The 22,974-nt window shown below is 39.1% G+C and overlaps 1 protein-coding gene across 2 annotated transcripts; it reads left to right on the top strand.

The window, feature by feature from the left end:
• Window positions 1-40: 40 nt before the first annotated feature.
• On the top strand, window positions 41-22,548 carry cd99 (CD99 molecule). 2 transcript variants are annotated; one of them, XM_073462454.1, is made up of 13 exons: window positions 41-234; window positions 4,961-4,993; window positions 6,874-6,936; window positions 7,836-7,874; window positions 8,288-8,350; window positions 8,454-8,486; window positions 9,017-9,070; window positions 9,257-9,352; window positions 10,224-10,253; window positions 12,235-12,255; window positions 18,795-18,911; window positions 19,048-19,101; window positions 19,914-22,548. In XM_073462454.1, exons 1-13 carry the CDS (start codon window positions 174-176, stop codon window positions 19,940-19,942), a joined length of 693 nt encoding a protein of 230 aa, XP_073318555.1. In that variant the 5' UTR covers window positions 41-173; the 3' UTR covers window positions 19,943-22,548. The 2 variants fall into 2 exon arrangements, with proteins under 2 accessions (XP_073318555.1, XP_073318556.1); XM_073462455.1 differs by lacking the exons at window positions 18,795-18,911; window positions 19,048-19,101; window positions 19,914-22,548 and adding an exon at window positions 12,697-13,442 and having other exon boundaries at window positions 79-234.
• The last annotated feature ends 426 nt before the right edge of the window (window positions 22,549-22,974 follow it).

Raw genomic sequence — 22,974 nt, 5'->3', positions numbered from 1 at the left:
CAGTCTGTTGCTCATAGGCAAAGTTGACTCACAGTAAAGTGTAAGAGGACACCAGCTGGGGTTTGCTGTGCTGACTGCACCTCAGAGCTGTGCGGGACAGCTACACACACACACACGCACACACATAGTCAGCCAGTGGAGCAACTGCTTAAAACTCCACTCAACAAGTCACCATGAAGGTCTGTTTAAGGATCCTTTTATTTCTTTTTCTTCTCACTGGAACATTAACACAAGGTAAGCATCTTTCTATGTTGTGTAGTGATTACATTATGGTTATGGTATGTATTTACAAGGCCTGCCTTTTAAGGGGACGCAGGAAAGACTAATTTAAGGCTTGAAGTGTCAGCCAGAGCTGTTATCTAACCGAGGACATTTTGTTTCAGCCTGACAAAAGCTGCAAAGTTTCTCTCTACTTGCTGCAAATCAGTAGTTTTGAGGTCATTACCTCATCTGCCATCATGAGTTTGCCTCAGCTCTCTGTGGCTCTGTTCTTCACAGCCTGAGGACTGCATGAGAGGGCAGCAGCTGTAGGAAAGGAAAGGAAAGACGTGTTGGTTTAATGACATGTCTGTGACTGAAAAAGCCTTTTATTTGCTGCTCGAGTTAACACTGTGTTCAGCTGAATCCTAAACAGAGTTTACCTTACACATAGATGGACCCTGCCCAGAGGGCTCAGCCTCGACTCAGGGCTGCTGTAACAGAGAACAGATGCAGGCTGCGTGCTTCATTGTGTTGGGTGACTGGGGTCAGATAAGGTGAACAATCATTTCAGATTGTGCAGTTGTTCTTTTGGAAGTTCTTCAATACACAGCTCATGAGTCCATTTATTTTTAACATATTTAGTCCTACACTATCAGTAAGTTTGGCACTCAGCAGTGTTCACACCTCCTCCGAGGCCAAAGTCCTCTTTATTTCAATTAAGCCCAACCCACATATTAAATAACACATATTTAAATCTGCTCAATCCAGATTCTTGACTGGATCTGCATTAAATTGTTCTCACCTGTGGATACAAGCCATCTGATGTTTTTCATCAAGATCCATGCAGTAATCCTAGAGACGCCAAAGAATGAAACACTGATTGGTGAATGCAAGATCACAACATCCTGGACGGACTGATACTTGCTTGAAAATGATAAACCCAAAATAGTTTTCTGACTATCAACAAATGGAGCATGTGTGCTGGCAAATACTGTCCAAATGCTCCTGTGTTACTTTTCACCTGAGGCTTTTCATGGTTTGGACTCGGCCCATCAGTAAAGATGTGGAAAATGATTCTGTAGGAAGACAGTTGATTGTTGACTCTCAGTATTGACGGCCTGGGAATGAGACTCAACATGAGTTGTCTTTCTTCAGAATAAATCGCCACATCTTTTAAGGAAATCCTGTTGGTACAGGATACGATGATACAGACGATAGTGTATCTGATATGACCGTGTTGGTGCTGAAACATAATTAATTTAGCTCCAGGTGTGTCATTTCCACTTATGGAAAAGTTTAGAAGTCTGCTGGGGTTCGTATCCGGTTTTGAACATATTGTTGTACTCTTCACTTATTTGTTCGCTTACTGTCGAACTGTTAGCTCCTGCTTTTTTTTCAGTTTTCTGCTGCAGTTTGGTCGAGTTAAGGCAACAAAAACACTTTGTTAGGTTTACAAAAACAGATGGTTTGTGTTAAAATAAACCCTTTCACAACGTTAACCACATGTTAGAAAGGATGACTTCCATGTGCGTATTTTTCGTCTCAAAGCTGTGAAATTAGAAATACCTGATTGGTCAGTTGCAACGATGTTCCTGAAGCAACATTAATTACGATGTTCCAGGAACAACACCAAACTTGTCCACATCAGGTGTAGACAACAGTGTTCTTCCTATTTTCTGGCAAAAGCTTGAGGAAGGCCTTTTGTAAATTTACAAAGTCAGGCCCATAAGAACTGGTTTTCCCATTTTGCTGTAGAAGAGCTTGACTGATCTTAACCTCATCCAACATCTTTGAGATGAACTGGAACACACATTAGGCAAGGCAAGTTTATTTATACTGCACCTTTATGATAGAGTACACGCAGGTTATTCAAAGTGTTTACAGACAAAGTTTTAGTTTTAAAAATGGCTACAGTTGGGGCCAATCTTAGTTCCGAGGGTAACTGGTTACAGTGGTTGGCAACATAATGGCTACAAGCTGTATCACCATGATTGGTTTTTACACCAGCTGCTGCAGATCTGAGAGACCTGCCCTGCTTGTGCTCTATTAACATATCTACATTATATATGTTGGGCCCAGAACACTGAGGGACTTGTAGATTATAAGCAGGGCCTTGAAATTAATTTGGTGTTTAACCGGAAGCCAGTGAAAAGATCTGAGAACTGGAGAAATGTGTTTTCTCTGCTTGGTGTTCGTAATTAATCCAGCAGCAGCGTTTTGGATGGTCCACAACTATCTAATGGTCTCATTGGCGACGCCAGATAGAAATGCATTACTGTAGTCCAGTCTGCATGAGATGAATGCATGGATGATCTTTTGTAAATCATGCGTGGAGACTAAGATTCTCATTTTCGACATGCTTTTGAGATGGTAGAATGACATTAGGATGAAATATTCCGCTGTCCACATACATTTGGCCAAGTAGTGTAATTTAAAAAAAACAAGAGGAGATTTAAAGACTGAAACAGCAGCAAACAAAAAATGATAATAATATAATAATAAATAAAATATGTTTTATAATAATAATTTTTAAAAAGTCTAAAAATACAAATGCACAAACGGGTTTACATAAGACCATATACAACCAGCAAAGACTCAAAGAGAACTGAAAACTCATCATCAACTTGATTTTAAATAATTCATGCACAGAGAAATTCTATACTGTAGCATGTACATTCTTCATTGTACGCTCTGAACTACTTCCTGTAAAGGGGGATGAGGGCTGGTGGAGGAAACCACAGGCACGCAAATGAGAAGTAGATGGCACGCAGTCTGGTTAGTTGGACTGGTGGTTTGTAGCTTAGTCACAGCGGGTGGTGCTATTTTGCTGAGATTCAAAATCTTTAAGTTTGACCATATTCATAAATTGTCATTCTTAGTTTTTTAGTGAGATCTTTTTTGTCAGCATCTGGAACAGCTGGAACACAGTAAGAATGCTGACAACCACAAGAGAAAAGTATTTTTAGACCGAGGAACGGAAAAAAGGAAGTATAATATTAGATTAAAATGACATCACTTGGCCCAGACAGTCTATAGCCTGAAGATGAAACCTGAAGATTTAATCTTCTTTATCCAATAAACATTAATGCTGATCAAGTAAAACAACACATGTGGCTTACATGTTACAGCCACCAATAGATCTCTTTAACAGTTTCCCCGGGCTCAGTATGAAACACCAGCAGCTCCAGAGTATCTGAAACTTTCCGTGGAAGTTGCTCATAACTCTCTCCCTCATGTCCACATTGAAAATCGACAGAATTGTCAAAGAAGCACTTGTTAAATATCCAAAAACATTGTCTTGTCTTGCTTCAAACCTAGTTAACCTACAGTTGTATCTCTTTACCCGTTCTTGAAAGTATCAGAAAGTAAAATGAGAAAAAATCTATATGTACTCAGCAGACAGACACAGTGAGAGACTAGCTGGTGAATATAATGGAGCATTTAGCAGCTAAAGAGCCAGGTATTTCCCTTAAGAGTTTTTGGTGACCATAAACAGAGCTTAAAGTATGAGTTCATGCAAAAATACAAATTTGGTCATCGTCTCTTCCGTCCCATGCTGATGGAAAGTCGAGTCAAAACATTTCTGGAGCTTCACAGCAAAACAGTGTTGCAGCCTTCCCCTAAACAACTGAAGTAGCTGGGGACTTGTTTTAAAATGGAAAAACAACTACAAAACCACATCAAATGGCTCCACACAGCTCATCCAGCATAATCCAAGTCTCCAGAAGACCCCCAGATCCCAAATTGATTTGAAAAGATGTTATCCAGAAATGTTTTACGGACTATGAAACATCACCCGACTATCCGTTTTCCTTTTATGGGTTAAAAAAGTAACCTTTAAAAATGGTACTGTTATTTTGTAACTCCATGGTGTTGGGAAATACATTACTGAATTATTCTTGTGAAACTGTTTTCCTTAGACTATGATCAAAATCTATAATCATTGCATCCCTGGTACACAGCAGACAGACAGAGTTAGAGTCTAGCTGCTGAACAAGTGGACAATGTAGCAGCTAGAGTCAGGTATTTCCCTTTAGGGGATGGTGAAGACCAAAAAAAGAGCTAAAAGGCAAGTGAACATTTGGATAATATTCATTAGGTTGCCATAGCAACAACTCCAAATTCATGCTAACGTTACTCAGAGTATGTTGAATGGGTAAATAAGCACCATTTTGCTAACACCAGAAAAACTTTATGAGGTGATAATATGTCAATGTTGTGATCAACAGTTTTCACCATTTTCTGACATTTTAAAGACCAAACAACTGATCGATCAATGGAGAAATCAGCAGTTTAATTGACAGTGAAAGTTATGGTTAGTTGCAGCCCAAGAAGAAGCCTTTCTGCAGGCTGTATTTCACAATATCAGCCACTGTAACACTCCTCCTGGGCAGAGTGTTGGTGTGTTGGCACGTTCTTTTCTGTGGGGAAACGAGCCACTAGTTTCAGAGGTGACTCATGCCTCAGACCTGCTCGGTGTATCAGTCAGCACTGTCATAGCAGCCAGCAAATACTCTTTATGACTCCTCGTAACACCCAAACACTGAACACATGGGCTTCCTCTGTGGAGGAAAACACAGAATACTACTGTAGTGACTGGTGGCTGCAGAGTCACAGGTACTGAGCTGGAGCTGTTCAAAATGATCTATAGCTGGTTCAATGTAGAAAACAACAGATGTTTACTGTCATGTTGTCTCAGGTTAATCTGTTACAGCCAGTGTTGATTTGTAATGGTGTTCATTTTGTCTCCCTCATACAGATTTTGACCTGGGCGATGCTTTGGATGAGTTAGGTAAGTGACTGTCAGTTATGGAGCAGCATGATGATGATGAGTCCACGTATCTATTTATTTGTCATTATCCACTGTTGAGTGTCTGGAGTCAGGGTTGGATGATATGTTGAAAGTTTTCCTACTGGCCACCGTCAGCCCAACAACCAGCAACTGACAATGTATTTGTGCAGGTGTGTGTCCACCAAAGTTTGCTGGTTTAAGTCTAATATATAAACAAAATAAACTCACATAATGTCAAGAGAGGAGATCATATTGTACAGGATTTCTGCATTAAAATTGGGTACTTACAGAGAAATCCACAAGTTTACGCAAAGTAAGGGTGCGTTTCATTTTGTGAGAGTAGGAGGGAAGTTGGTGAATGAGACTAAGCTAACATGAATTAAACTTGAAAAGTTTACCTTGTCTGCAGACATTTGTGCCTGAGTCACATCAGACAGTATCAATAATGTTTATTCGTGTTACTTGTGCTAGTGTTTATTCGCCCCAAACAGCCAGATCACTTGACTGTACATTACCCGTAAACTAGAGAGCAACGGCATGCACGGAGGATGTGTTTGAATTCAGGAGAACCTCTGACTGAACTCAGCACTCAGCACAGACTCTGGTTCTCTCTCTTCTTTTTCCCCTCTCCTCTCTGTAACGTTACGTTCATGAAGTAAAGTACATTTTCCCTCCAGCTCCAGTCAGCAGTCAACATTAATGGTAATTTAATGTAATTCACCTTAAATCTGGTCTCGTTCACTGACTGCCCTATCCTGGAGGTAGCGACAAGCGACCAAAAGAAGCACACCATTAGCTTGATTTCTCTTGTTTGAACACTATTGGAAACATTTGGGATAATGTAAGTAAGTAACTCAATAAACTATACAACAAAGGTATAGGTGTTTTTAGAAATTTTAATCCAGAATTCTTACATAAACACTATTCAAAGTCGACAGAAACAAAATAAAACTCATCAAAACCATCCAGCTGTCCCAACATTCAGCAAATCTGGTTTGGTTAAAGTAAACCCTTTATCCACTGAGTTATATATGAAAATATTTTTGTAAAGAAGACCGGGTTGAGCGTGGGTACTGAGCCATTTAAAGGCTGGAGGAGGTGTTTTATTATTTAAATTTTCAGAGTAAAAGATTTTTGGCTGTACATGCTGTTTGTCCCCACCTCTCAGTCTAAACGAGTCTGTCTCTTGAACACCTGACTCACTTGTTCTGAGGCAGACCATTAAACAAGCCCAACCCTAAAGAGAATCCAGTCAGCATAAGCATCGCACTGTAAAGAAGTATTGGAACAAGCAGATACAAGGTATATGTGATAGAGCGATACATATCTTTGAAGCACCTGAAGGGGATGTGGAAATTCAGTCTTGACCTTGGAAACAGTCAATAAAAATCATCTAAATCCACTCACTAGCTTTGTTCCAGAGCTTTCATTCACATGTCACGGTCAGGGGTTGGGTTTTTTCTCAGATGGAGATATGTCCGTTGTATTTGGCCTAAGTCTGGACAGCCCGTTCTCACCCCCAATATGTCAGATACAGCAGTTTGGCTGGAGGCTCTGTGTGACGCTGTGGTTACCCCTGTAGCCTCATATCTGAAAGATCCACTCTAGTGCAGTAGTATGAAGAGTACAAATAGGGGGGTGGTCCAGGTGGTTTGGTGGGTCCTAACCATGACTTTCCCTCAGGAGTCTGGGGTTGGCATCCTGGGTGTGACCAAGTAACAACACTGATTTAGTTTTGTTACGTTTTGCTATGATTTGCTGAGAAAGAGGATTGTTTTTTTGGTCAAACTACTTCAGGTGAAATCTAAGATGACACTGATGCTGGATATAAATGTTTACTCGCTGTCAGATAGTAATTGTGCTTTGTCTTTGTTCCTCAGTCCCACCAACACCTGCAAAACCCAAAGATCCGCCGAAGGCCCCAGAGAAGCCTAAAACTGATGGTTTGTATCCTTTTACCTGTTACATAATAATATCTATTAATAAAAAGACAGGCTTTCTTGGAAGCATTTAATCCTGATTTTTATCAAAGTATACTTTCTGCAGTAACCTAAAAGAACGCTGTGGCCTTAACATATACAAGGATAAATGTTGAACCAACGCATCAGGCTGTAGTATCAAGGGTATAGTCATTTCACCAGTTTTCACCATTGGCTTGTTTCAAGGTTTCACATCTAAATATAACTTAGATTTAGTGTCTGCTGTCTATAACGTCCATGCAACACTGTATACCAACTTTATCAGTCATGCTGTTCACTGCATCAACCACAACAACACCACGACCCAGATGTTGTCATGCAGACAGGTGACAAAGCTTCCTGTGGTTGTCTGTCTTCTGTTACATGAACGCACACTCAGTCCAGAGAGTGTGTAGTTGATGTGGCCTGAAGAGAGCTCTCTTTCTGTTGAGGTGTTGCCAAATTCCCCTGCCTTTTCTGGAGATACTCAGGACTCCCTGACAATGAATCCTCGTGACCAGAGTATACACTGTTACTCCAAAATTTCCACATATACTTGAACCACACATAACACAGACAATCTCATGCAGCCATGCTGTACTTTGGCACAGTGCTGCGTTGAGCTAAATGCTAATGTCAGAATGCTTACACACTCAAGAATGAAAATATGGAGGACCATCAATGCCCAAATCAAAAATGAATAAAGGAACAGATAAATGACACTATACATATGAATTAGATTTTGGCATCATGCTAACATGCTGATGTAAACACATTTAATGCAATCCATGTTCACCATCTTATTCATCGAACATAAAGTAGAGCTGGGGCTGAAGGGAATGTCAGTACCACTTGGATAAAGTTTGTGTATGTGTCTCTTATAGGTGGCTTTGGACTGGACTTGGGGGATGCATTGGGCCCAGGTAAAGCTGTTCCAATGTCTCTCTGATATCAATATGATGTATGGTTCTACTTAATTATGGGTCTGAGCAGTGTGAAGTCTTAATTGCTGATGCTTTCATGTTTAAATGCTAGATTTGCAATTTATACATAAAAGTGCAAATATCATATATGCTTTCTATTTTAATTCACAATATCACACATGTAGCCATCAGCTGTATATTTAAGACCCTTTAACAGAATGTAGAATAACAACCGGAGACATTTTTTAACATGGAGCTGTAGTTAAATAGCTGATGATTCTGCCCGACAGTTAAATTTAGCTGACAAAATCCTTGCTCCATGCAAACATTGTCTGGTGCCGCACTCCATAATGTATCTGCTTTTTTTTGTGTTTACCTAAATATGAATGCTGACACTATCTCTGTACCCACAGATCCCACGCCCAAACCTGACAAGCCTACTGTAAAGCCTCCAAAGAGTAGAGATGGAGGAGGAGGTAAGTCAGCTCTTTTAATGTTTTTTTGATTTTCTCCATTTACATATGCAGAGCCAAGCCGACAATGAATATATCCCACTGATTTAACATATGTGTTTTCTAGGTGGCTTTGATTTGGAGGATGCGTTTGGCCCAGGTAAAACTGCTGGATAGTCTCTGACTGATGCTTTCATGTTTTTAATATTTAAAAGCTTGTTTACATTTACTTATTTTTTGCCTTTACCTCTCTAAATATATATTTTTGACAATTTTCACGCAAAACTATCTCCTAAAAGTGCTGTATAGACCGTTTCAGTTAAAGAGCTGTTGAAAAAGAATAAAGACTAATGACATTAAAACCCAGGTCAAGATAATAACATACAGTATTGATGGATTGATGCAGTCCTGAATTAAGATAAATGGTATAATTCCCATCACATCAGAGGTAAATGAGACTGACTATAGTATCCTATTATAAATAAAAGCCTAAATTTAGTCCAGTGTATTGTCGAACTGGCATCTCTGTCATGTTGATGTGGCCTGTCCAGCTTTTCTTTGAGTTCCTTATCACTTGAAAATGATCCATTTGGCTACGTGCAAAAACTCTCTGGTGCCACACACCATAATACAGCTGCTTCCTATATGTGTTTACCTGTTTATGAATGCTGACACTACCTGTACCCACAGATCCCGCAACCCCCAAACCTGACAAGCCTGCTGTGAAGCCTCCAATTAGTGGAGGTGAGTCTACAAATGTTTCTGATTGAATGTTTTAATTAATGAATGTATTCTAATAATAAGTATCGTGTGTGTCAACACCTGATATATCTCATTCCGCTGTGCGATAGAGCTCCATTGTTGTAGTTCATATGATTTATTGGTAATGTACCGTTTCTGAACTGTTGTTTTTGGTTGAATTTCTTTCAGGTGGCGGAAGTTTTGATGACTCAGACTTGTTTGATATTGGCGGTGGTGGTGAATACAAGCCTGATCCAGGCCGCCCAGGTGGGAACCCATCAGGAGGTAAGACATCAGTACCATCCAAAACATTTCTCCGTTTTGATTGGACTTCTTCTGCCACAGCTCTTTTTAACCTTGTTCTGCTTGTGGTGCCAGCTGCTCCAACACATTAGACTGTCGTCACACTGCAGGCTCTCACAGTTAAATATACACTGTTGATTTATTGGAGCGCCCCCACATCCCAAAATTACATCTCAGTGTGCTGTTGATGCTTTGCAGTCCAACACAGTTCACACTTGAGATGGAAGAGAATTTTGATTATATGGTGATGATTATATGATATAAGGTGTTCATGTTGAATACATACAGACAAGTTTAATGCTTGTGTTTACATTGGTGGCCATGGCTTTTCATAGAAAAAGGAGGCCTATTGTTCAGTTTTTCCACAATGTTGAAGATTTAAAGGCGTCTGTTTCTATTGTACATTCCAACCCAAAGACACTGCCTGTTATGGACGGTCCTTCTTTGTGTCCGTTGTTTAGTCAGAGCATGGAAGTAATTATTTGTTCTTCTACCAAAGAAAGAAAAAGGAATAAAAAACCCACAGGCCTTCCAGCGTAATTAAAGCCACATGGTTGCTTTTCAGATCTGATTCTGCATGATCGTATACATGAAGCTGCGACTCCAGGAACCTGTTATTAACTGCAGCTTACTGCACACACAGTCTCTGAGCTGGGATTTTATTTCTGGTGAATAAAACTTGTCGAAGAGGAAGCACAGTAACTGCATTCTGTTTAGAGAGCCAATGCAACAGTAATACCCAGAGTTTCACTAAAGCCCACCCTCAGGACTCTGCTGTAGGAAGCATTAATGGAAGTACAATAAAGTTTCTAACTTGACCATTCTCCTTTTTTTCTTTTTTTTGTAAATCCAGGTGGAGGTGACCCTGGCTACGATCCTAACGGTACGTTTTATTGTTTTATTTTTAATTCTACTGTGTCGGTGGTGGTGTTAGTTTTAGTTAATGGTCGAGGAGAGCCACCAAACAGTTGTATAATGTATTCTGTGACTAAAAACTTTGGTGATCCTCACTTTTTATTTAGTGACATCATCAAATCAGAATATTGATTTATCCAGTATTCTACCATCCTGACCTAATAACATTCCCCTCAACCTTAGATGCATAACATGGTAAACATCATGAGTATGTTAGCATTAGCATTCAGATCAAAACTAGAAAGCATCATGGACTCTGGGGATGAAGCGGTTACATGGCCAACGCCTTAAACCTCATGGCCCACAGGATGAGTCTATGAAAAACATGTCATTGTTAGGATATGTAGTATCTGGTGCTTTTGGAGCTTGACTCAAACCAGGGTCTAAAGGGCTGTTCACACTAAGAACGATCACTACTGATGAATGTTATCATTCCCTCAACAGTGGTGCTGAGCACTCGCTCCAGCTTTATCAGCAGTTTAGGAAAGTGGATATTGATGACATGCTGTACGTTGCACAGAGAAACAGAAACCAGGCAGAAACAGAACCTTCTTGGTGGAGTTACAAAAACAAAGACGGTTCTGTTTTATGCAATTTTTCAAAGATGAGAGGAGTCAAGATAATCCAACACTTGTTACAAGAGTTAAACAAATTTAATATTTTTTTAGGGCTGTTAATATAACACGTTCATTTTGTTTAATTTAAACAAAGAGAAAAACAACAACAACAAAAATAACATGCAGATTCATCTGGCTCTCTGACGCCCCTTGACCAGCAGCTTTGTAAACATGATGGAGGCGGATGACTAAACGCTGCTGAGCCATATATTTATATAGAAGGACTGATGAACTGCTGAGCAAATTCTCTGCGGGGGTACTTGCCCTTCGCCATAGCCTGATGTGCACCTCCCCAGATGCACACACGTCACAGTGGTGCAGACCTGTGCTCAGCGGCGGTACTAATAACTGGGATTGTGACCTGTAGTTTCCCCAATAAACACACTACACTCTTTGGCTGTTGCAGTCCCTCCTGACTGGATGGCTCTTCTTGGATTATACTCCTCCTCTGGAGCATCTCCTCGCTGCCAGAGAGTCTCCCTGCAGACACTCTGCCTGTCCGCTCTCTCCAGCCCAGATACACTGCTGTGAGCTGAAGGAGTCGGCGTGTTTAAAGGGGAAAGTACAGCTGGCAATCCGCTCACCACTGCCAGCAACGCTTGACAGCCCTAATTTTTTTATGAATCAACATCAATTAGTCAGTAACATCAGTCTATAACATCAGTATAGAGGACAGGAATTCCAAAAAAACCCCATCAGGTAAATTGTTGTTTCTATGTGTAGTTAACAGCTGAATATGTTATATAAGTACGTAATAAGTTTAAAAAATAACCAAAAGTACCTGATTAAGTTAAAAACCAATAATATAATCACTCCTGCAACATTATTTTGTAGAAAAATGTCCCCAAAATCAAGCTTAATAATAATAATAATAATAATAATAATAATAATAATAATAATAATAATGACCCTGTAAATTCAGATGGATTCTGATTGGCTGTCAGTGTTTCTATAATTCATCAAGTCGATCTGAAAGTGATCCCAAAGACATCGTTCACCACTGTCGTCGTTGGTATAGTTTTGGTGTTAACTTCGCCACCCACTGCAGTCAGAAGGGTTTTTGAAAAGGATCCATTTCTAGTCATTGTCGTAGTGTTTGTTTTCTTTGTGTGGAGCAGCCCTGGAAAGTCAGGATATCCAGATATATTTTAATCTGCCTCTTGTGAATCCTTCAACTTTATGGGAGTGCAATAGACAATAGCTGGAGTAACCCTTCAATCAAGTGTACGTGTAGGTCTCTTCAGATTTGACCATGGACGCACAGTTGAGTGCGTACTGTATAAATCTCATCCTGAACACTGGAGATTGATTTGTGTTCTGTGTTCCTGACAGGTGGAGCTGATCAGCCTCAAGGTAAATGCATTTCCAATCTTGGTGCACTTCCTGTCTTTGTGTCTTTGCTTTGTTAGTATCAGTGTGGGTCTCATTATGTCTTCCTGCACAACTCTAAATTCCTTGTTGCCACCTTCCTGTTTCCCATCTTAGAGGAAGTTGTGCTCACTACGTCAAACAGCTTTTTTTGTGTTTGGACATGCTGCCTTGGCATATTGGTTTGTCGTTATGTTTGTGGCTTTGAAAGCAGCTCATTACTTTGGTGTCATACTTTATTGATAGCATCTTGACAAAGGAATTGTCACTAAAACTTTGATCAGTTGCATTTAGTTTGAATTCATTAGACAAAATGTAGGATTGATTGACAGCTGGCTTCAGTTTCACACTGGTACATTCTTCATGTTGGTCCCACTGGTCTGGTTTATTTGGCTAAAACCCTGCTACGATTGTGTGTCGTTGCAGATCCAGACCTTCTGTGGGGCCAAATCCTGAAGATGCTAAATGCTAACATGCCAGAGGAATTCTATATGTGGATTTCCGACTTAAAGCAAATCATAGCACCTTTGTTAGAGAGGGTCTTGGATCTGCTGCATGCTATGCCATGAATCATCAGTCCATAAGCTCTGATCGCCTCTCAGGTCTGAGGTTGCACTCGTCTAGTGGTTTACAAATGTTTGGCTCAATGTCTGACTCAGTCTCCGAAAAAAATGTGGTGTTTGTAAAGTCAAGAATCAGAGAGGAGTCATGTTTGGATACATTTGGATACTTTTCTATTGTTTCTTGCAGTTTTTTAAAGTTGTATTGAGGGGTTGTTTGTTTTTTTTTGTTTTTTTGCAGTGCAGGTCTAAACTCTGTTAGTAACGTTCAGGATTCAGTTTGCTGGATGCACTTCCTGTGCCCTTTGACCTCTGACTTATGAGCACTCACAGCTGCAGTTTTATTGCCATTATAAAATGTTGGCAGTCAACGTTTCTGCAAACCAACGATACGTCCACTTTTGTACCTGTCATAAGCTACAAACCATATTCACATTACATGTTTCTGCCAAGCCAGTGACTGCAGTTCAGACTGCGTGCCAACATTTGCAAATGTGACACCGCTGGATATTTTTAAGGACACCTCAGGACATTTCCCATATGGGGTTAGGCTTAATAATTTACTCAATATGAGTAATTACAAGTTAAAGGAATAAAATCGATAAAAACAGGAAAAATCACAGAAAGAAAGAAAGAAAGAAAGAAACACAAATAAAGAGATAAATAAAAGAAAAAAATCAATAACGTACGATAAGAAAAAATCATCACATGAGAGGAATTAAAAACAGATAGATACAAATGATCTTTTCCTGACCCTAACCCTGAGTTGTTTTTAAGCCTCAACCTAACCAGACCATAACCACAGCATTGTCACAGCATAAAGTTAAAAATTGAACCTAAAGAAACTTAAAGTCGCAACATACAGAAATGTAAGGTTTCAACTAGTGCTGCACCATATTGGAAAAAATCTGACACAGGAAATCTTTTCTTTTTTACGTGATATATATATTGCAGTATGATAAGAAAAATAACTCCTTTGTTGCGCTCTTCGTGATGTCGATGATGAACCGATATATCTTGCATTCCTTGTTTCTACATATCTGTGGGTTGCAGAAACATACATTGCTAACATTTATTCTGGCAATTGGTTTGCTCTGCTTCAGTTGGAAAACCTATGAGATTGGTGTAAAATGTATTGAACCACCATTCTAAGACTGGTAATGCTTGTATCACTGAACCACCCAGACAGTTAAAACTAGCATCGGCTTTAACCGTTTGATTCCGGACTTACCAGACTTCTTAGGGTTGGGTGTGTACATACATTCCTTTTTATTTCACTCTCCACCAAGCTCTAATGCTCATAAAGTGCCATGAGTCATCATATTCTTTTACTTTACAGCATTAATATTGCAGTGGAGTGTGAACTCATGTTACCTTTCTTTTTAATGTGTGGAACAGACTGCACCACACACACATTTATTAGTGGATCGGGTACTTTTCTGCAAATAGAATGAATTTTGGTTCATGTTGGGTTTTTGGATGCGTGTACGTCATTGTTGTCCTGTTTTTCTATTTAGCACAAATGAAGCTCATATGACAGAAAATGAAGTGTGTGATCTGGTGACTAGAGCGCTCTGACTGAAGAGCTTCAGTAACCCTGCTTTTATTTAGCATGTGTTTGCATCTTTAGAAAGCAAAGTCATGGTTTGTGAGTGTTTCATGTTGTCAGCACTTCATGCCAGGGCACAGCTTGGTTTCTGCCTGTGGCCTCAGAGTCAGTTTAACACCTTGGATCCTCCACAGTCAGTAGCAGTCTGCACACATTCTTAACATACCGAACATTCACAGCACTGTGCTAAGAGATCCAACATGCAGGTAGACCTGTGGCCCGCAAAGATGATTTTCTCCACATTTAAGATGTGATCATTTGATCAGTTGATGGTTTTCCTTTTGGCACTTCTTAGTTTCTGAGTAGTTCTTTGTGCAGGATATTTATTTTTGTGGGTTCTTTGTAGTTAAATCTTTTCTGTCCTTCGAGTCTTTTTGGATTTTGTTACATTGCTGCATGATTACATTGTAAGAAGGTCATGAGATGTGTGATACATTCTGAATAAATGAAACCAGTGGAACAGTCAGCCTTCAGTTCATAATGTGATTGATATATGATCCATGCAAGGAGGATGGAGACCCAGCTGACCAAAGCATTATTATTAAGTATTATGGGAAACCGGCACAGGTCCCCAGACTGTCAGGGCTTCTGTGATTGATTGGATTAAATTTACACCCTGTCTTGTTTTAGTTTTAAAATCTTTGATATCAATATAATGCTCATATGGTGATTATTATCAACGCTTTGAATGTCGTTGAAGCATCTTAAGTCATAAATCACAGTCAAACTGAACACAGATCATAGTTATAGAATCAGTGTGTGTCACTCTTTCCACTTACAGCAGATAAACATTCATCAATCTGCTTAGAAATCCTAAAAAAAGACCTTAGTCCTGATAACTTCACCTGATAGTGATCATTTTCATCCACATCTGCAGTAATTCAGTTTAGTGTTGCTGGTTTCCATGGTTACAATGTCCACGCCTAGCTGACTTGCGTTCATGTGCTGTCAGAATTACCAGTAAAACAGATTGCTCAATGGGAAAATTCACATGAATGCCCTCTGAAATCAGAACAGCTGGGAAAGTCTGAGAACATTTTGGTACACGAGTTATAGAAAAATGACGGACGAATGTAAACATTGGGTTGATGGTAAGAAACTTTTACCAAACTCATGTATTATAGAGTCATTGTATCATTTCCTATGCTCATCCTCGTCACTCAAATATTGGAAACCGCTAAAAACATGTTGTCAAAACAGTTTTCCAACAGCGTAAAGATGTAAAACAACCTCTTTTTGGTGTCCATGTGGCTGTCGCATTTTACCATGACGCACACGAACACATCATAACTGTTGCATCATATCACCTGCAGCAACTGCAGTTCCAATACTCTTCACATGTTTATCCCAAATCCATATAAGGATGCATAAGAAGGATAATATCCATGAGTACAATATGTATCGTGTGTGTGTGTGTGTGTGTGTGTGTGTGTGTGTGTGTGTGTGTGTGTGTATATATAGCTATATGTATGTGTGTGTGTGTGTGTGTGTATATATAGCTATATGTATGTGTGTGTGTGTGTGTGTGTATATATAGCTATATGTATGTGTGTGTGTGTGTGTGTGTATATATATATATATATATATATATATATATATATATATATATATATATATATATATATATATATATATATATATATATATATATATATACTGTATGTGTAATAAACACAATAACATTATAAGAAGTACATATGATAAAATGGAAGAGAATATCCTGATATAGCATATAATCCAACAATATAAAAGCACAATAATAACAACAGTAGCAATAAATGACAGTATTGTTATTATGAATGTCAAATAAAATATCATAATGAATGTGTTACTTAATAACACGCAATAACACTTCAGTGATATTTATGGACCTTAAGGCTCTCCCTCCCCTGTAATAGTGTGACCACACAGCTGTATTCATGTTATGGGGCAATTAGTTCTCAAATAGAAATATCCTTTTTGCTAGTCTTAACTCCCTTTCCCTGGAAGTACTGTCCGACCAATAACAATCAGTCCCATCAGTAGTTATGAAACCTAGTCCAGCAATCAGGGCGACCCTTAGTAACGACCTAGCAACAGAGATGTTATCTAGTCCCTGCAGTCCCGTTGAGTCAGCCTTGAGCTGACGTAAATGCTCTCCAGAGGTCGTGGGATTTCCCAAACTGAGTAAATACCAAACATATAAACACAAAACTGCCTTGCAAGCTCAGTCTTGTTGTAACTAAGATACCTGCTGAAAAAACAAACATTTCCATGGACAGATTTAGCTAGAATTTGCTCACATGTTGTGTATTAGTGACATATGTAATGTCACAGAACAAAACCTGAAAATCTCTTCAGGTTGTGGAAACCACAGACCTTATAGCAGTTCAGGCATCTAACCAAAAACCCTTTCAAAAAACACATTGACTTTGCAAAAAGGAAATGTATTTCTGTGTTTAGTCTATAGAATTACTAATCTGCAGTGCAGGTGAAAGTTTTTGTTACAATGTGCAACATTAAGCCAAGTACTGGTCTAGAGTTATTGTTATCCACATAATATGATTCTTATAACCACAGGACAGTGGCACACTCCTTTATGCACTCATACATAGATACTACCTAAAAGAGAGTGAAAACAGCTGAGTGTTGAAAGGGTTAATATGCATGTGTGTGTGTGTGGCAAACTACAGGCAGGATAGGATTCAGCCCCTTGGGGTTAATGTGGCACTGAATGATGATTGAAAAAGAAGCAGCTCCTTCAGGTGTCCTGTTTGTGGGTGGGAACAGGCTGCGTCCACATGCTCAACATTTCCCAGCAGTAAGTCACGCTGTAGGCTGGTATCCTTCTTCACTTTTCTGCTTGTTTTCGTGCCCAGGCAACGCCCTATTTTAGTACAGGGCACCATCACAAGACACACCTCCCCCTCATGACTCACTGTGGTTTCAAAGTCAGGCCGGTTAGCTTATTATTCATGCAGCCTTGTGTCTGTTACAGTGGGATCCCTTTGTGTGTGTGCTGCCTCTGTGCCACACCCTGCCCCGGAGCTTGGGTGTGTTCGGTTTTCACCCTTAATCCTTTTTCTAGACCCTGTTCTGTCTTTTATTCACGTGTTTGTTTTACCACTGACATCCATTCTCCCTCATTTGACATCAACACTTAATGTATTATGTATGTTCTGTCTTTTACTTTACTACATCTGAACTGCAGCTTTCCCTGAGAGCGGAAACTTTGTGCAAATACTTTCTGTCATCAGAAGCTATTGACCGCCACCTTGTGGAAAACTGAGGTTATGGCAGCTCACAGTTTAGGAAACAAGGTGTTTATTTATGAAACTTTCAACTATTTATTGAAGAATTACACTAAAAATTGCCATTAAGTTCACTATTAAGAGAGAAAAAGTCTTTCCTAAAAGTGAGATAAAAGAAGAACTGATCACATGATTAATCACGTTTGCCAGGAAAGGAAGTCAAACCGACCCGACTTCTGCCACATTATTCTTTAAAATACTTTCTTACATTTTGCCTGAAAAATATTTTTTTTGTGTGACATGAACTGAACACAATATATTTACATGAGGAGGAATGAAATTATGGAAGAATTGTTGAAATGTAAAAACAAAAGGAAAAGCAAACTTCAGTATGGAGGATATTCAGCTGCTGGTAGAAGTAGAGACAACATGTTGTAAGGGACAATGAAGACGATTAATCAATCAGTTGTCAACTATTTTGATAACCGATTGATCAGTTTGAGTGATTTCTCAAAGGAAAAAAAACAATCCTCTGATTGTCTAGAACACAAACAGTACCACTGAAATGTCTGTCTTGAAGATAACACAGTATGTGTCTGCCTGTAGATGACAGGAATGAACACTAAGTCATAATAGCGGAGGGCTTACCGGGTTAATAAATCTGCAAAGATGAATCAATTAAATTAGTTGTCAACCTTTTCGATAGTTGATTAACTGGTTGGGTAAGTTTTAAGAAGAAAGAAAATGTAATTCTCTTTGGGTTGTGGACAAAACAAGACAATTGAGGACGTCAGCTTTGATTTTTTACTACATTTTCTTACATTTTATAAATCAAATAACTCAAAATTAATCGAGAAAATATTTGTTAGTTGCAGCCTTAGTTTGCTATGGTGATTGCAAACAAAACAATAGTACTGATGTAACATCCTATCATGTGTGTAGTTAAAAACTCAGTAGTTGTCTCAAACTACCTTAATACTACATTCAGAATTAGACACATTGCATCAGATAACAGTCTGATTAAAACAGGCCCAGAAGAGCCTGGTAGTTCTATTTGAACTGTAAACTGAGTTTATAAAAGCCCATTGTGCTGTAACAGTGTGTTCGGTCCTGTTTGTCCTACAGAAGCTGGATCAGGACAGATTGCAGGAATTGCCAGCGCCATAGGAGTGGCTCTGCTGGGAGCAGCGTCCAGTTACTTCGCTTATCAGAAGAAAAAGCTCTGCTTCAAGCTGCAGGGAGGTCAGTATGTTTTTCTGAATTTCACTATTTTATAGACAATATACCATTTATAGACAATAATAGAGCGACATATAAAATGAAGTGTAATGCTGTTATCACAGCAGGTGTTGTCACTGATGAAATGTTCTTTCTTTAGGCCAAGATCCAGAGATGGGTAAAAGAAATCATGGTAATCAGTCTGATCCTCAAGGTACGTTTCTTTGTTCATTCCAATGACTCACCCAAGTATATTTGGCGACCCATTTAAGCATTGTATACTTAGAACGTTGCCATACGCAATCGATCAACTAGTGTACAAGATGGTTGACAAATAAAAGTCAAGTAAGCAGTGTTAGGAAGGTTTTGCTCCACCATGAGCCTCCACAGCAGCTTCAGTGCTCCTAGTCAGAGATTCTAACACCATCGCTTCACATCTCCAATTGGTGTTGAGCATGTATTAACATCTCTTTATAAAGTGAATAATGCACAAATAATGGGCGCGACTTCCGCTGCGTCCTGTCACTTAACTGGAACAAAGCGACTGGCGCAGCATATCATTCGTTCCTGAACATCTAGGTCAGAGACTTCGTCTTCATATCGTGTGAATACTACTGTTATTATTGTCAGCTCACTTAGCTTCTTAACTTTGTAACCAGTCTCCTTGCTGTCAGATAAATGAAGGGCAGAGAAAAGTAGAATATTTTCCTTTAAAATGTATTGAAATAGAAGTATAAAGAATGGGATAGAAATACTTGAGTAAAGTACATGTACCTCACAATGTTTTTGTTCTTTTATGTTAAAAGTTTGCAGTCCTCAAAATCATCTTTGCATACCTCAGAGATTAGCTTCATCTTATCACTTCACTGTATCTATGAGGGGACATTCTTAAAGATACTCAAGAAAAGTAACCAAACCCAAATATGTGTGTAGCCTGACACCAAGTGGTCACCTGCAGGTAGTGACTGTTTACTTTAGTTACAGACTCTTCTGTAACTAACTTCTGTTCTGTGTTTCTAATTTCAGTGTTCAGCAACCTGCTCAGGACGTCCTAGACACCTTGTGCATCTTCGCACAAGACAAGTCAGTGACCTCCTCTACAAAACTCAACTGTGTTCAACTTTCAATCATATTGTTGCCTTTGCTCTGAAAAACGAGACTTTTTCCGGGTCTTTAAAGTTAATTGTGTTAATTTTTTCACTCAACAAACTCATATCCTCGTCAGTGGAGCTGCTTCGATTCCGTCAGTGAGGGTGGTTTTGCACAGAGCTTTGTGTTCGTGTGCTTTGTCTGTGTGTGACTACTGTACACATGAATACATTGTTATGTCTTCCTAACAACTAATTCTAACACTCTAGATACTGCAAATAAGTGTGTTTAGTTTAAGGTAGGTGCTACATGTGTTGGGTTTACTGCATCATACAAGCTGCAGCTGGCATCTAAGAAGGATCGAACAAAGCTTGGGTGTTTTCATCTAATCGGCTCAGAATGTATGTAGAGTATTTTCTTTTTTTTGCCTTAAATTTTAAAAAACGGAGAAAAAAAACCTGTGGTGTCATTCTTATCTGTCTCTGCGATATCTGCCTTTATCATTTTTTTGTGAACTAACCCTTTAATGCACACATCAGTCTGCCTAAAGCATGTACTGTAACTTCTCAAATAAAAGCAGGTATTCGAGTAAAGTCAGCACAATTAAAATAAAGGCTGGTCACTAATTAAGGTTGAACCATAGTGGTTATCATCATCATCACTCTGCTGCACTCAGTGTTTCTTTCATCCACTAGCCACTGCAGTGACTTCTATTTTGCTGTTTTTATTAACCATTGTTAATTAAAGGCACCCTGTGGAGTTTTCTTGTAAATAAACAATTAGTTTTATGAGTTTTTCTCATAAAGAAAATCAAACAAATGTGTTGACAGCTGTGGGTCGGTGGAATGGTATAAAACTCGTAAGACTGTGTGAGATACAACAGTCTAACAGTGACCTTTTCATGAAAACATGCCTCTGAAGACGTCACAGGGAACCTTTAAGCAACTGCTAAAGAAAGTCAAGACTTCCTGCTGATGTTTACAACTTAAAGCCTCACAGAAACAGGAGGGCTTTTGTCTTTTGGAATGCTTTAAATGTGAAATGTATGTCGCAGGAAGAGTTGACGGTACATGAACAGCAATTTACAGAAAAATGGAAGTAATTGGAAATAACTAGTGAGTAAAAGCTTTAATTTTACTAGAGAAGAGAAACTGAGAGCAGCAGAGCGGTGAGTCTGACATGACTCTGTTGTACCGACTCAATTACTGTTTTACAGTGGAGTGAATTTATCAAGAAAACCTGTTAACACAGGAAATGTTGAGTTGGCATAACAGAAAACAGCAACAACAGCAGATTAATTCTAAAATGGTCAAATATATAAATAAAAGAGGTGGGCTAAAGGTTATTTGAGAATTTGCAGCGATGCTTTTTTCAGCACAAATCAACGATGTTTCAAGTTGTATTGACATAATCATCATGTAACTGGATCTGAATCCAGCAGAAGGAGCTTTCTAATGTACCATGCTGATTGTGATGCGAGCACATGGAGGTAATGAAACACAAAGCAGAAACTTGCTACATGTATACATTTAGAAATTGTGCTTAGGATCTTCTGTATCACATATAAAATTGTATTATACAGTATACGTTAGCATCAGCTTTTTGTTTGTTGTCATATTGGAGATCGATCCTAAGTCTGTGCACTGCAGAATTCATCTTTGTCTGTTCAACGAGCCTTAAATCTTATTTTCTTAAAGCTGCTCAAATCAATGCACCAGATCTTATGAACCAGATGAGAAGAAAAGAAATACTGTAGTACTTGCAGTCACCAGGTGGACACAAACATGATTCCAACGGGCTGCTATTGTTGCTCTGCTGGATGTTTAAACAGGCAGCTGTTTGCTAACATGGCAGCTTTATAACATTAAATGTGTTTTCACACTGCCCCCTAGTGGTCAAACAGAAGTGAATGCAGCTTTAAAACAAGTGCAACATGAAACAGCCAGAGTTCTTGCACAAGTTGATTTTTGTTAGAAACGCGTTGACATATTTGCTCCACTCTGACATATTGTTTGGCTCGTTTTAAGAAAATAAGGTTTTCGGGAGTCAGACAGACAGAAATGACCTGGTGAGATGGGGGATTTTTTGTGTGATATTTGTATTTTATCAGCTTGATTACTTAGCTTCGATGCTCCTTTTTGCCTGCTGATGCACTTGTGCAATTATGATCAACAAGTTCTCTGCATTATGTTCTTCATGTTCCTCACACTCACCTGGATCATTTAAGTAACTTAGAGTATCAATGAGTATTAAATCAGAACTGTTGCACCAGGGGTTTCTGCTTGGAGAACTGTTGTTATTGCTGAAATATTCAAATGAGTTGCACCCTTGTGAGCTGTAAATACTTGAGTATAATGTGTATAGATGCCTGCTGACTGTTGCTTTAGGCTTGATGCTGCAGTGTGCTTTGAGCGCCGTGATCTCAATTTGAAGTGTATTTTTGTATTCAAACTCGTCTCAGTTTTACAAGCATAGACTATATCCAGGTATATTCCTTCTGATGGTTGGATCAATGTTACTTTGTGAGTGGAAGTGTGTGTACATGTTTTCAATAAAGTGGTGTTGTACAGTTGATCTGTGTTTGTCATTTTGTCATCACCTGCTTTATATTTACTCATTTCAGTTGAGCATGGAAGTTCATCCTCCACCTTGAGATCAGTGAGTATGATAAAATAATCTGAACTCAGGGTCCACTCACTCACTGTTTTAACACGTGGTTGTATAAAAATAGTTGATAGTTATATAAATGCTGATACCATATCCATTAGATTTGGATTTAATTACTTTTGAACAACTTTGGCAAACGTGAGGCATCCATATTTGTTACTTCTGTGTTATTAAAGCTGGAGTTGGTTAGACTGGACAAACCAGCAAGAGCAAGCAAAATTTTTAAAGTATCCAACCAAAAAAATCTGACCCCCTCCCTTCAATCCCTCCAAAGCCACTCCTCCAAAACCCGTGAATGCTCCCTGCCTGACCACACCGACACCAACTGCCC

Source organism: Pagrus major, chromosome 24 (assembly GCF_040436345.1).
Source record: "Pagrus major chromosome 24, Pma_NU_1.0".
Lineage (NCBI taxonomy): Eukaryota > Metazoa > Chordata > Actinopteri > Spariformes > Sparidae > Pagrus > Pagrus major.
Note: the sequence above shows the minus strand (reverse complement) of the source record. Positions and strands in the feature narration are given on the sequence as shown.

What these genes read in the sequence shown, in the direction of transcription:
- cd99 (XM_073462454.1), top strand. Translation starts at nt 174, where the DNA reads ATGAAGGTCTGTTTAAGGATCCTTTTATTTCTTTTTCTTCTCACTGGA. An exon ending in CGATGCTTTGGATGAGTTAG is followed by an intron (nt 4,994 to 6,873) that starts GTAAGTGACTGT and finishes TTTGTTCCTCAG; the next exon opens with TCCCACCAACACCTGCAAAA. An exon ending in CTGCTTCAAGCTGCAGGGAG is followed by an intron (nt 18,912 to 19,047) that starts GTCAGTATGTTT and finishes TTCTTTCTTTAG; the next exon opens with GCCAAGATCCAGAGATGGGT.